We start from the raw sequence: 15,519 nt of genomic DNA, 5'->3' as shown, positions 1-15,519 counted from the left end.
TGTTGTCATTATTTTCCAGAAATTCAGTATTAGAAAGCCATCTTGCGCCGATTATGTGCATGCATGTTTAGTCTTACTGGACCTCCTACATTATAGAAAAAACAAGTTCTGCGAAATTCTGTTAAATAACTGCAAGTAGAAGGTATTGTACGTAGCTACAATAACGTCCGGCCCCACAAGCACGAATGTCAATATATCCATGTACTAATCATCATTTTCATGGTTCTTGAAAAATCGCAGCGGTGAACCTCCCTCTAGTAATTATTGTTGGAGACTCTATGATAGCAACAAAATTGGCACGACAACGTTCCTCTATAAGGACCGCGTTGTTCATGATGATGATGCTCAAGTTGATGTGCCAAGGCGAGTCTTCCTTCAGAAGCTCTCGCGTTCACATTCGCAGTCAAGGAAGATAGGACCAGTCGGTTACAAATGTCTTGGGACATGCTTTTCCACTGGCTCAAATTCAGACAGGACGAATGTCGAATCTCAACCGGTATTTGTAGCCCAACGATACGTGGCCACCAGTCGCTCTGTACAACATGTCACTGTGAACAACTCTTACATTAATCAAATTACAATTACAATTACATTAATTAGAACTTGTTTACATGGTTCGCGCACTCAAGCGAGGGATCATATTGTTTAGGTTTGCTGTTGACTTTCGACAAAGTCATAGAAGCAGTGCTAATACAGTTTACCTTCCTGCCTTGTGCAGTCGTCCTGAAGTAATTCCCGTGGGTTTGCTTCTTGGACGCTATACGGTTGCTACTCTCCCCCCCCCCCTCCCTGGAACCGCTCCCGCCCCACACATACACACGCACACAGGAGGTACCATAAACCAAGGGAAGTAAAGCTAGTTGAAAGGTGCTTTTGTTAAAAGAAACCGGATGCCGCACTAATGCGTCCGGCGAGACCTTGTTCCTTCGATGTCGACGACTGTTGAGCCGTGTTTCTTTCCTTCTCATGTCGCACAGACTTCTGGGTTTTACCGAAACTTTCTTTTTCTTCTCACAATTCCAACACTATTTGTTCTACACTTTCAGGCAAGAACTTGCAAAAGTAGTAGCGACAGTACAGCGAAAAAGACCATTTTTATGCACGTTGAAGAAGAAAGAGCAAGAAACAAGCAGACAAACCGAAATGTTCTATTCGGTTGCCTGGTGACGTTCTAAGACTTCAGGCGTAGGCTTCTCGTCTTGGCCAGCAACAAAGCGAGCTCGAGTGGTGACGGACAACTTGGAGCTGCCACCCTGGTGAGCGAACGAAAATACTGCCTCACTTCAGCAGCTCGCTTCTTATGGCTTTCAGTCGAGGGAACACTCCTTCGCCACAGCTGCCGACGCAATCGTCCATTTCCACTCGATAAGCCATTATGCCCCCGAATTTGGCTGGAATGAAGCGTTTCTTCCGAAAGGCGATCTGGGGGCAGGATCAAATATGAAGCCGAGTTAGCGCGACTGGCGTAAAATTAGTGCTAAACAGTCGATCTCTGCTATGAAGACGCCTTTAGAACGAAAGGACCTGTGTAACGAAGGGTCCTGCATTTCCTGGCCGTATTCGTATCTTTATCATTCATTTATGTATAATGAACGGCACTACAAAAAATAATATGAAAGGAGGATCACTACAGCGAAGTTCTCTGTACAACGAAGGAAAATGGCGTCCCACATGAGCGCACGTAAGTACGCAACCACTGCCCTCCCAGGCCGCCAACTAGATTCGGTGTGCGTAGGACGCTCCGGTCGACAGCACGACGGAGATCACACGGGAGGGCCGCGACTCCACTGTAGCGGTGCTAGCTGGGTTTTGCAACAAATAATACTGCGAACCTTGATGCCACGATGTAGCCAGACTAGAGCTTTTTTCCAGTGAAATTTGCCACAAGAAAATTAGCCACTTTCACTCTGTATTTCTTGAATTCACCTTTCAGCGCCTGGGAAAACTCCTATTGAAATATGCAGGCATTGCGCCAGACACATTCGTGCCTACTAAAACAAGGAAAGTTAACAAACACACGCCTTGGATGACAAGTAGCATAATTTACCTACAGGGGAAAATAAAACAAACTAAAAAGCACCACCCACGCACGAGAGTTATTACTGAAATAAAAAACAAACTGACGTGCGCTGTGAGAGACTCAACATATTTGTATTTTAATTCAACGTTGCCCAACTTGAAAAAGAACATGCCAGATAACCTTATGGGATACCTATGCCGTAATAAGAAGTCTCTCACTAAAAGCTTAGTTGATGATACCATCGTTCATGAGTCGAATAGAATCACACAAATATTTCGCCATTGTTCTCATAGTCTATCTTCTCGTACAATAAATTCAGAGCAAACTTTGAATTCTGCAGTTTTTCAACCACGTCAGTCAAATCTCATCTTTTATAATGTTGTTGTGTCTACGGTATGAAATTTAAAATCCAATACATCCTCTAGCCCCGACAACATTCCGAACGTCTTTAGGCGCTCCGCTGAAACTGTTGCCAAATTTTTAGTTGTACTCTGCAGAAACCTTATTTGTGCAAAATTTTCTGAAGATTGGAAGATATGCCAAGTCGTTCCCGTTTCTAAAAACGACTATCGTCTATCGCTGAAGAATTATGTTGATGTAACGGTCAAATTACTGCTCTCTTTTTGGACCTAAACAAATCGCTCGATTGGCTAATTCATGAAAAACATACAAAATTACGAAGCACCAATCTTCCATCATAATTTTTTGATTGCTGGCTATATGGTTAATCATAACCGGTAAGTTTTAGTCGATGGAACAACGCAGGCTGTTTACCGCTTGCATCAGGTGTTTGACAGGGCAGTGTGCCGGGGCCACTGCTCTTTCTTTTACGTAATTATGAGCTCCTTACTATTGCCAATCCTGGAAGACGATTAGAGTGTTCTTATATGGTTTAGTTGTATTTCGCTCAATTGTGTGTAAGATCAGAGAAAAGTTCATGTAAGCTTCAATAATATATTTTTGTGGTACAAAGAATGGGACATCGCTGGCAACACAGATTTTTTTGTTTACCTTTGCGTAATGTGCAAAAATATGCATTGGAGCAATTCTAAAAGATGGGGCCAATACCGCTAAATAAAATTCATAGTTGTCACCGTACCAACTCGCTCTCTTACAGTCCTTGACCTCGTAGTAACCATACACGCGGAAAATAAGAACAATTATGCGCTTCAAAGTATAATTGATATTAGAATGCTGCATTGTGAATTTTCTTCAACAAATCAAGTTTCCGAAGCAAAAAAGAAAACGTAATTGGTTATTCGCCCGCAAAGTCTGAAATGATAAGCAACGAAATGTCATTCTTTGCGGTAGACTTTTTATGTTCATTTCATCTGAGCAGAATAGATGAAAACTGGAGAATTCTTCCAGGCAAACTTACCTCATTAAAGCGCAAATAGATTCCGAAGGTTGCAATCACATCATCTATGCAAAACACCTGGTTTACCACGAAAGTTAAAGTTGCATATACAGTGCTTATACTCAAAAGCGAAACTTATGGGGATCTGATGTAACTTGGAAACTGCACCGTGAACATGCAGATCTTTGTGAAAATGAAATTCGAATAGTTTAAGATAAGTTCTACAATCACGAAATTTCCACCCTTCTACGAAGTAACCCCCCGAAAAAAATTTGGAAACTGAATAAAGCAAATTACTCTTCACAGATGTCTATACCGATTAATAAGAATGGATAGTTTCTTCCCCCGGCATTGACAGCTGAGGAATTAAAAAGTTTTTTTCAGCTGCGTGCTTACCGACGAACTTCCCCTTCCCTCTGACCTAAAATGGATCACATAACCATCAACCCTCAGGGCATATCAGCAGCTATAGATCGATTGCCATTTATCTCTTCCCCAGGTGCTGATGGCATAAGCCCAAAACTTCTAAATTTAACTCAGCCTTCCCTGTGCCACACTTTAGCCGCTTCATTCCAGCAGTCTGTCGAATTCGGGTATGGGCCAGATGACTGGCAGATCGCTCACGTTTTTCATGTGCCAAAATGCCGTGACCCTTCAATAGCTTCGAATTACAGACCTTTTTCGCTAACTAACATCGTTTGCAAACCTCTAGAGCATATCATATCATCAGCAGTTATGAAACTCCAAACGAAGCAAGATTTTTTCCCTCCCCCTCCAATCAGCATGGCTTTCTGAAAGGATGTTCTTCCCAAACGGCGTTGTTCGAACTAAGTAATGATCTCCATATGGCGATACATTCTTCATCGGAAATACACGCCGAGTTAATAGATTTGAAAAGGGCTTTTGATAAAGTTTCACATATCCGCTTATTAAAAAAAATTTTCACACCTTAACATAAACACGATCACTCTGAAGTGGATCGAAAGCTTTTTAAGGAGCCGCTCACAGAAAGTGTCTGTAAATCAACCCCTAACTGAATTCGCCGAAGTCAACCCTTGGGTGCTCCAGGCAAACGTGCTTCGACCGATACTATTTCTAATAAACGTGAACGACCTAAACGCCAACATATGCTCTACCGCAGGACTGTTTGCAGACCACTGCGCGATATAAACAGCGGTCACTAATACCGCGGATGTCGGCACTTTCCAGGATGGTGTGAACAAAATCAATAAATGATGCGAAAATGTCGCAAATGGAAATAAATGTTTTAAATACAAAAGCCATTGTGTTTACTAAATCAAACATCGCTGTCGAATTGCGTTACACAATAAATACCCTGCTTAACGAAGTGGTGCCTAATGTAAAACATTTAGGAATTAATCTGACGCATACTTCGTGGAATGGCCATAAAGGTAAAGTGGTTAGCAAAGCATCTCGCGCACTCAAGTTCATTAGGCGCAACCTACACTCTGGTAACACCGATACGAAACTATTAGCTTACACTACGTTAACATTAGCACGTTCGAAAACAGAGTACGCATCCATAATATGCAACCCTCACCACTAGTACCTAATCAACAAGCTGGAATCGCTTCAGAACAAAGCGCCGCTCATTTCCATGCAAGGAAGCAGTCTCGAACATTTAACCTAACGGAAAATGTTCGAGAGTGTATGTCTTCTGTCGATATCATGTGTTTTTTCATTTGACACCGACGTTGCAATGCATTTTATTTTACTGACTTGCTGACTTAGTGAGGCGGGGACGCGGGGCTAGTCAAGCCGTTTTGCTGCAGCTTTTCTTCCCTTGTCCCAACCGCTCATGCGAATTTCCATGTATGTGGTAAATAAATGAACTTGAACTTAAAAATTAAAACATCCCTAAGATTACCTTCCCTTGCAGATCGCAGGTGTCAGGCACTGCTGTCTTTCTTGCAAAATATTTATCACAGTAATTAACCCTTCATCACCGGCTACATTACGTAGGCTTGTCGCGTTTTTCCTCGACTAGACCATACCTTTAATGTGCAGCCTAAACATGCACAAAACAACTTTTTTGCTACTCGCCACTTTTCTTAGCGATTAACGAGCCATTCTTATGAACATTATTGATTTTTGTTTCCTGCTTCGGTCACTTTCAAATTCAGTTCACTTGTGTCATGTTACCGTTTTATTTCTATTTCCTGTAATTTTAGATTTCTGGTACCCTCTTCGGTTGAGTGTACTGTTCCGAGTAGCTGGAAACTGCAGACCCTGTTATAGGTTATTTGGTCATTGTAATTCTTGCTCCCTTGTTTTAAGTTAACTGTAATGTGTATAGCAAATTATATTGCGACATTTGCCTCATTGTGCATTTGGTGACAGTTTCATGTCAGCTTTAGAGATTCATTGTCTTGTATCGTGCTTCCTCTACCTCTTTTTTCTGCCGTTATGTAATTATTCGAAATGACTTACAGCGAATTTCGTTTTGTTATCATTTTCTCCTTATGTAGTGCCCCCACCTGGAATTTAGGGTAAATAAATAAATAAATAAATAAATAAATAAATTAGCACCTTGCCGTAACATTCACTAACAACTTTTCTTGAAAACTGCATCTTGACGACGTATATTGTTATGCCTTTACGAGAACTAGGTTTTCTGCGACACAAGCTTAGAAATTCCCTTTTAAATGTTGAGCTACTCAATAACCTAACATTTATCCACCCGAAGATAGAACATGCTTTGCACTGCATGGGACCGGTAGACTAAAGAGAATGTTAACAAACTTGAGAGTATCCAAAGAAAGCTAGCACTTTAAAAAATGTGAAGCACTTTTTTTTTGCGAACTAAGGGCGTTTTCAGTGTCTGTCTACTCGGAATTGTACGCCGGCCGGCCTGGCAGTGCCTACAAACTTGGGCTGCTGAGTACATGCTCATGTTCGTCTTCCTGGAGTGGATACTCCACTCCAGGAAAACTGGTTCGGTGGATACTCGCATCCATCGAACCAGCTGACCCGCTTAACAACATCCGGGTATGTCAGCGGCGGAACAACGGGTCTTTCCATCCGTACGAACAGCGATCCAAAAGCGAGTTTACAACAATTGTGCATGCCAACCGGCTCCAGACGCTCACAAAGAAGCTCTTGGAAGACCGCAGCTTCAAACAGAAATGTGTCAACTGGGACATAGCGCTCCTCAGAGGCTTAGTTGAGCAGCTTGAGGATGGCGTACTACTGGAGTACTACTTGATCGCAGAGGAAGGTGAACGTTCGCAATAATGAGCGTGAATTCACATACGAGCGCCTGCTCGAAGTAATGGAGAGGGTCGAAGAGCCGGTCGAGGTGCGCCGCCGCATGGTATATAGCGATAGCCAGGTGCCTGCACAATACTTGGCATAATTTGGATTCTTACGTTGAACGAGATTTCAGTGAAATTCTGTGCATCCGGGTAGACTAGTTAGGTTATAGTGACTACAGCAGGGAAAATTTCGAGCAGTGGTTTGAAACTTTAGAAAATATTGCCAATAACTTGGCGTGCTCTCAGAAACGAGAAAAAAAAAATTCACCGACCATTATGATACTCCCTAATGCGAAATTGGAGTGCAGCTAGGTTTTCGATTTCGCGATACATTTGGTGGCGCGGTGAAACTTGCTGTGACTTGGAGCGATGTGCGGCGCGAGTAACTTGCTAAACTGGATATGCGAGAGCTAGCGCATGGATAACGCGTGGGGCGCGATTCGCAGTAGCCGCCGCTGACAGGCCATCCAGAAAAACGCGCGCTACTCTGGCGCCATCTCATAGCTAATATCGCTGCACTCCGGTTTTACTAGGATACCAAATATGTGGACACTCGAGGCGCATTTATGCCGTCGCCATCGCCATGAGGTTGCCCTAAAGTCGAAGGGTTATGAAATCGCCGCAGCCTGTTATACGGTATGTGCGAGTGAGAAGGGTGCGAGGGTGAGCCGGCGAACGCGGCCCAAAGACTCGATCTAAACGGCAAGTCGGGCCAGTTGGTTGGGATTCATAGTATGTTACGGCGCAACTTAAGACAAGGACAAAATAAGATATAAAACGACCAGCGCCGTGTTGTCGTTTTATACCTTCATTTGTCCTTGGTCTTGTGTTGAGCTGTAACAAACTTATTATGGACACGGTCTAGCGTGCGCGAGCGAGCAAGGCGGGCCGAAAGCGTGCCTTCCCCTGTCGCGTGCGAGGGTGGGGGGCCTTATTTTCGGGCAGCTGCTACGTACAGCGCGGTAGCGCGGGCGCTGAATCTTGAAAGCGATATGCGACGTGGCCAAATTGTGCGCCCTCAGAGTTTTATCTGCAAAGAGATCTGCGATGTTTGCAGAACGCGCGTAGTGCCGGTAGGTTCCTATGCGCTGTGCTTTCGATGTTTCCTTCGCGCTGAAGCGAGAGATCAGGATGGTCAAATCGATCCCTGCGGTTGCAGCGATTCCACTCTCCAGTATTTGGACCGCGAGTATCAGCGCCCAATGAGTGAGGTGTGTTCATGTTTGCCTGGGCGCGCATGACACCGTGCTTGTCGTTTTGTTAAAACAAGCTGGCGGGCTACTTGGTTGAATGGATGGATAGATGGAAAACTTTATTGGGTCCTGCAAGGCTGTAGGGTGACCCATGGGAGGGCTAATCCCACGCCGGAACCGGAAGACGGAGCATCGCGGCCGCGCCAGGGGCTTGATGGACTGCCCAAAGCTGGTCAACCAGACCCGGACTGCGAATGGCAGCCACGAACTTGGCCAGGTCCTGAGTGTAATCGGCTTTGGTGGTTCGGTCGCACGTCCAGAGCGTCTACGATATCTATGATATCTATGATAGCATGTGTGAGAATGAACGAAGACGTAGAAGCAGACACACATAGACAGCGTTGTTTCTGTGTGTTGTGGATGTGTGGGAAATGGCATCCATCTAACGTATTCAGCTCAACAGCAAAACCCGCCGTGTGCGCCATTTACTTTTAAAAGTTCGTGCCCGTAATCCTAAACGTACTGTGTGATCTCACTTACCGCGTACTGAAGTACTTCAAGCATATTGAACTCCAGCACGGGGGTTGGTCCACACGCTCACATCTTACTTCGGTTAGACATCGCGCCTGACAAAACCGTCTCCTCGGGCATACCAGAAACGATCCGCTTCCCAACGCAAGTCGTTTCCCTCGATACATCACTGCTGCCGCATCTGCGAACTCCAGACACGCTAACAAACGCACACCTGCTGCAAGCGCAGAAACTCTCGTTGCCATTTCTTTCTACGTCCTGGTTCAGTCGCACTTACACATTCTATCATTGCTAATTAAATTAAAAGTGAATATTTACAATATTATACGGCCAATAAAAATCTACTATCCTTCTTTGTACAGCTAACTGCTAATTTTCTGTCGTAGACGGTGCTTCACCTTTCGTGCGAAACTGCGTATTTTTCTTCTTCTGCTTTGGCCATACCATCCTCCGTTTTCCGTCTTATGGTACAGCTGCACTTTCTCCTCCGCTTTCCTCCTCTCCTATTGCAGAACCCCCTGTGCTCCACTTTCACTTTCATCTTTCACTACGCTCGCTCGCTCGGTTACGGCGACGCTCACCGCAGAAAGGGGTGCCCTAATAGTTGCGCTTTAAGACGAACGAATTTGGCACAAAGTTGCCAAATTCTTCACTGAAAATTTTCAGTGACGCTTACGACACTTCCTAATGTGAAACTTGAGCGCTGCTTACACGTGTTTTCATTTGGCCATACATTGGCTGGCGCTGACAATCTGTCCATTGCGCCATGTTGGTAATGGAGCGATGTGTAGCGTGGCTGCCTCGCTAATCGGGATATCGCGAGAGGCATAGGTTTGGTGACGCGTGGGCGCGACTCACAGTAGCCCCGTCAAACAGATCCCTGTTACTGGAGTTTTGTTTTCGTATATGGTACCGTTCGACGCGCCCAACGCGTGCCATCGCTGAACACACCACGCATGCTACTGTGGCACCATCTTGTAGCCACTGTAACCGCAAAGCGGCACTACGCATTTCTCTTCCAGCTTTCGGCCATACCTCCCTCCTCCGCTTTCCTCCTCACGCTCTCTTCGCTTTTCATCCCCAGCTATGCTCTGCGTTCGCTCTTTCCTTATTTGCTCAGCTACGTTGACGACGCTGGAGCTGGAGCACTCCGACGCTCAACGCAGACACGGGCGCTTAACAGTTGGGCTCTGGAACCGGACATCGCAGTTCTGCCAACTTGCGTCCAATGGAGCATTAAAAGCGGACTAACTTGATGCTGTCACACTGTGGTAACGGTGAAGAACACAGAAGTGAAAAACTGATTCACAAAAGCGACTGTTATTTGGGCAAATCTGTGCCCAGGAAAACAAGTGGACCTCGATGCACAACGATATCGGCGTGCACAGCGTGCGATCGTGGAAAATCTGATGTGCGGGTCAAGCGTGTCGGCTTTTATTCACGACTCGTTGAATGTTCCCTCGCAATCGCTGGTGCGCGCGCGCTCTTATGAAAGTACTACACAATGCGTGTCGCGCATACAATCTGATTAGACAAAGTTCCGCGAGAATGTCCACAACAAATAGAATCAACGATATCATTTGCGTAACGTATAAATCATGTGGGCGAGTCTTACCCTGGTCAGTGACATTTAAGTTGGCGGGTGAAGCACAGTCTCAATAAAAAAGATTAATAAGGAGACGCGTCAATAAATATTCTGTTATTTTCTTGCGATCTCTACGAGGGATTTGCAAGGTCCTACCGCCATCTTATTGGCAGTAATCAGAGCGGGGTTAAGATGCATCAATTTCGTTCACATTACACGTATTCTTAGGTGCTGCATTCGGAATTACCATAGTTATTTTTTTATTGTTGAGTGAATGTGTTGCAAACTTCATGGCTTCGTGCTTGAAGTTTTTCAGTTTTCATCATTTTTTTCATAGGACGCAATATAATAAATAACAGAATGTTCTCAGTATCCACTTTATTTCCGTTTTTTTTTCTTTTATATGCACCTTACCTTATCAAATTTGGGAGATTGGTTGGCGAGAAAAACGATTGCTCCGTTCTTATGTATTTAGATGGGAGCCCCGCAGTTACAAGCGTCCTCTAAATCTTTCTTAGGATTACACCACGCCTGTTTGCATATATTTCAGTCATTCGTGATGCATCATTTTTCTTTTGGTGGGCAATGGCAGCAGTGTCAGAAGTATTCATATTCTCCGTAGCATTGCCTGCCGTGTATGAAGGGCTACACTGAACATCTCCGTTGCCGGAAAGAGGAGGAGACCAGAAATACACGTCATGTATTCGCTCGCCGCCCGGTTTTTGCAAGGAATGTAATGCTTGCTATAAATTAGTCGTCGGTTGTCAATACATAAGATATGCCAGCCACACAAATGCTGCCCTCACCTTGTCTTTTACATTTTGGGTCGTGTCGAAAATTGCCAGAAACTTGTTCGTCGCATTCGCCACGTACGAGGAGCCCGGGTCCACGGAGTCATCGGCAATGTTGCTGTGTCTACATACCTGGAAAAAGCAACCCACGAAGTCAAAAAGAACGACAACATTGATAGTCTCTGTATGAAAATAACAGGTCTTCATGAAAGCATGAAACGTGTACAACTGTAATAAATGCGATAGTCCTATTTCATTTTTCGTATTGTCCTCAGCGTTAAAGGAGGCTCGTGAAGTGCAGTGCTCTTGCTGTCGACGAGATTGGAGCTCGTGTTTGTCTAGGCCTGTCTGTAATGCTGTTCGTGCTCGATGACGTGAACCGACTGCTTGAAAACGTTTCGAGGAGGCCCTACGACCCAAAGACCTGTCGCGGTAGCTCACTGAATCTTGATTTCGATCTGATCAGTTTCTGGTCGCAAGCCCGTTCCCGGCCACAGAAGAAGCCGCATTTTGAAGGGGGCGAAATGCGAAACAGGCTCGTCCATTCGGGTCACTCTTCTATCTATCCGGTAGATAGCTCTGTTGTTTATTTTTTTTTGTAATATGTAATATATTTATCTATCGTCCAGCGTACGATGTGCTGTGATATGTACGACATATCAACGACAGCCTGTTGGTGTTAGCGCTGCAACAGGTGTGTTAAAGAAGCGTTTTAGTAGCGAAAAAGATGTGCATAGAACAAGGCACTGCATTTATACTACTCGACAAGGGCGTCTGTTGGCACAGATGCGATATTACACAGAGAAACTAATATAACTATTTTTTGTTTTATCAGGTTAATTGCACGAAATAATGCAGCTTATTGATGTACGTGTGTGTGTGTGCGTATGTTTGCATTTACTTCATTTTTCTCTGCCTTTACGTTTCGCCCGGTACACATTACTGGAGCGAGATTGCCCGCTGTCGCCCGTTCTCTAAATCCTTTGCGTTGTTCTTGAGTTGTCCGACCAATTGCGCAAGTTCGCGCTCTTTGATCAAAGTAAGCAGGGCGTGAACCGCTCTTTGGGACACCTACGCCCACTGGAGGCACGTTTCCATGGTTTCGCTACTCCTCCACGCGAATGAGCGAGCCAGCGGCTGAATGATTGCGTTCAAATGTTATAACACTTGCCTCGCCACGCGCAGATTGCACGTAACAAGGCGCTGAAATTGTATAGGCGTCAATTTTATTCTTAAATCCCCGATCCATTCTCATTTATTGTGCTGCCTGTTCGAGCAATCCTGTTGGATGTTTAGACTTGGACGATCTGCCACAGGTAATTATCATTTTTTTCTAAATTAGCTATATTCCTAAGAGCGCCTTGCATGGCTCGACTTTCCCTTTCCACTCACCATCCGGTATTCCACGATGACGCCTTTTTGAGCGGGGGTGTTTCTATTTTCGGCATCAGTCCACCTCTTAGGCAATCGGTACGTCCGCGCGAACATGGCGAATGATAGCAGGGCGTAGCGTTGGCCGCTGCCCGTCAGTTCTTCCATGCGCTGCTGTGCCTTCTTGCCCAGTAACGGCTGGCGTAGAAAAAAAAATAGAAAGAAGAGAGAGCGTGAGAGAAAATAAATAAATGAAGACAATGCGTACGCATTGTACGGGCGTTGCGGGTGCAGCGCTAGCTGCGGCTCTTGCAAGTCACTGCTTATTACTACTATTATTACTACTATGGAAGTGGGTGGCGAAGCTGTCACCGAATACTCATCGCCACGTTTGTCTTGGCAGGTGCTGCTGTGGTCGCTGTGAAATAACCTGGAACAAGCTTCTGCGGCTGCGCAATTCTTCGTTCCAGGCCTAGCCAGAGCGTTCAGCTGGAAAGTTTGGGCGATGTTTCTGATAGCCCGCTAAGCTGCTGTCGAAAGTAGCCAATGCTAGCTTCGACATCGCACCGAACCGTGGCGCCTTGATTTTTCATCGGAACATAAAAGACGCTCCCGAATCAACAGTGCTTCGCAGTCGGTGGCGAAGCTGTCACCGAATATTCATTGCCATTTTTGTCTTGGCACGTGGGCCATTAATTTTAAGAGCATAGTTGTTTGCCAGTGCTGCCTGACTGCTGTCTAGTTACGTTGAATCTTGTGCTGATGCTATAAGTATATCGTGCTTTATTGTGTTGAACACTGTGCTGACGTAATGGGTATTTAGCGAACAGTATATTCAGCTTTGTCTATTTTTGTTTGTGTACGTGACCATGCCTGAGCGAAGCAAATGTCAATCGTGCTCGGAGTAGCTGCCAGGTGATGGCAGATTCCTCACGTGTTTGGATTGCAGACTAGACTATCACCTTGGCAAAAAGTGTTCGGGTGTGGCTGAAAATATGTTTGCATCAAAGGGCGTGGCCAAAAGAGAGGCTTGGAAATGTAAGCAATGGAGAACACCTGCGAGCGGTAACAGCTTATTGACAGCCCATAATCCTGAAGGAACTGCACTGGCTGGTGATCCTGGCTCTTTCGCTAAGGAATTAAATGCTCTCAGAGAAGAACTAAGGGGTATTAAGGACATGATGGTTGTTCTTTTGCTTCCTCGAGAAAAGCTCGACGAGCTCCTAGCTCTGAAACCAAAAATAGATGAAGTGCTATCAGTGAAAGAGACTGTACTCAAAACTTGAAAAATCTGTACAGTTTCTGTCTTCATCCTATGACACTGTTGTGATACAGACAAAAGAGTCTCACTCGGCCATGAAAAGCCTAGAAACTCAAGTGGTGTGGCTGAGGGAAACAGTGAATACCCAATCCACTGAGATTGTTCAGTTACGCGTTTATATTAATGGCTGTGAGCAGTATAACAGACTATCGAACCTGGAGATACATGGGCTTCCATATTGAACGGGAGAAAACTTGCGAACTGCCGTCGCGGATCTCGCGCAGAAGCTAGAAATAACAGGTTTTGAACCTTGTGACATAGTTGCGGGACACTTGGCTGGCGGCTCGTGGCAAGATTCGTGCCTTGGCACAGAAAAGAAAAACGTACCTGCTTTATATCTCAATGCAAACCTGACCAAAGGTACTAAGCAACTTTTTCAGAAAAAAATTATCTAAGGGCAAAGAAAACAGCTATAAATTTGCCTGGGTAAGAAATGCAAAGACCTTTGCACGGAAGGAAGGCGGAGGCCCTGTCATCAGGATTTTCTCCGTCACTGACATCGATAAGATGCTTTAAACTCATGGGGATAAACTATATTTCTCTCCCGGACGTCGGTTCATTTGGATCTATTTTTGAAAACATTAATAAGCCTCCGTTTTCAGTTGTTGACATAAACGTAAGAAGCATAAGAAAATACTGGGATCAGTTCCTTGTCGATGTTGATGACGTTATGGCCTTAGTGTATGCATTTATACTGTCGGAGATAAATGTTCAAGATATGTTGTCGCAGTTTCGTCTAGCGAATTTACACGAACACTTTTTACTAGAACGGCCAGGAGAGGTGGTGGAGTAGGAGTATTCTTCAAGACTAAATGGGTGACTACAATTACGACGTTCAGTTTTGTGGGGGCGGAAAGCCTCGCCTTCCCCATGGAAAGTCCCAACGTAACGTGGCATTCTTGTTAGCTGCGATTTATCGTCCCCTCTCCGCACATATGCAAACATTTTTGAATGAGCTCGAGCAAAATGTCAGTTGTTTCAGTTGTCGAACGTTTGTCTCATTGGAGACATTAACATGGACATTTTAAACTCAGACAAATCCATGGCTACCATTTACTTGAACATTTTAGGTGGCTATGGCATTGAGTCAGTTGTTAACGAGGCTACGCGAGAGGAGCTTCTTATGTCTCGTGTTGTGACTGTATTGACCACGTGATGGTCCATTCTATAGATTTGTCAAATAACAATTCCGTCCGAGTGACAAAAAGCTGGCAGACCACTATTTTATATGTAGCCAGCTTTTATTCGCAAGTTTCCAGCAATCCCAAAGTAAAGAATCCCAATACCTTGAAATATTTGATTGCTTTAAATGCGACTGACTAGTTTTTCTCTATGACTGAAAGGCAATGTTAGGAAATAGCTGTCCCAACAGTGCATTTACTAATTTTATAGCGCTGATTTACGATTTAAAGAAGGCATGTAGGAAAACAGTCTTGGTCCAACAGAGATGGCCACACCTATATTGGCTGAGCAGTCGGATAATAAAAGCTACTGAAGAAAAGGAAAAGTTGTGGAAGCGGTGTCGACAGCACCCTGATGACGAAACTCTAAAATGTCTATCGAGAAGCCCGGAACAAAGTTGCAGCACTGATGCACTGTTCTAAGAGGAACTACTATCGCAATAAATTTTTTTCTTCGCGTTACAAACGCGCTAAAATTTGGTCCATGGCGAATGAGCTTAGAGGCGCTTATTAAGGTACGTATTTGGACCAGATAACAATGAGTTTCGGATATATCAATAAAAATTGCTCGGACAGCCTCAATGATTTCTTTTCTTCAGTTTGCGCTGATAATAATGGACCCACCGATCCTGTTCGTCTCAACGTTCGCTTTGGTTCAATACTAGATTCGGCTTTTCTTCCACCATTAAATAAAGAAGACATATATCGATTGATGCATCTATCTGGAAAAAGCCGCGCTGTCGGACTTGATGGCATATCAGCAGAATACATATGTAGCAACGTCACAGTTCTGGTCGATCCGCTTCATTTTATCTTTAATAGAATCCTCATTACTTTGCATAATACCAGATGCACTAAAGAGAGCACGCGTGATACCGATATTTAAATGCGAAG

At 44.6% G+C, this 15,519-nt stretch overlaps 1 protein-coding gene across 1 annotated transcript in view; it reads right to left on the bottom strand.

Annotated features, from left to right (window-relative positions):
- Positions 1–15,519, bottom strand: part of LOC142587116 (uncharacterized) — a 74,495-nt gene that overhangs the window by 20,988 nt on the left and 37,988 nt on the right. The window contains exons 6-7 of the mRNA XM_075698004.1: positions 12,145–12,321; positions 10,768–10,884 (exon numbers count right to left, since the gene is read on the bottom strand). Coding sequence (XP_075554119.1) covers positions 10,768–10,884; positions 12,145–12,321 — 294 coding nt within the window. The remainder of the gene's footprint in view (positions 1–10,767; positions 10,885–12,144; positions 12,322–15,519) is intronic.

This window comes from Dermacentor variabilis, chromosome 7, assembly GCF_050947875.1.
Source record: "Dermacentor variabilis isolate Ectoservices chromosome 7, ASM5094787v1, whole genome shotgun sequence".
NCBI lineage: Eukaryota > Metazoa > Arthropoda > Arachnida > Ixodida > Ixodidae > Dermacentor > Dermacentor variabilis.
The sequence above is the reverse complement of the archived record's forward strand: the minus strand, read 5'-3'. Positions and strand labels throughout refer to the sequence as shown.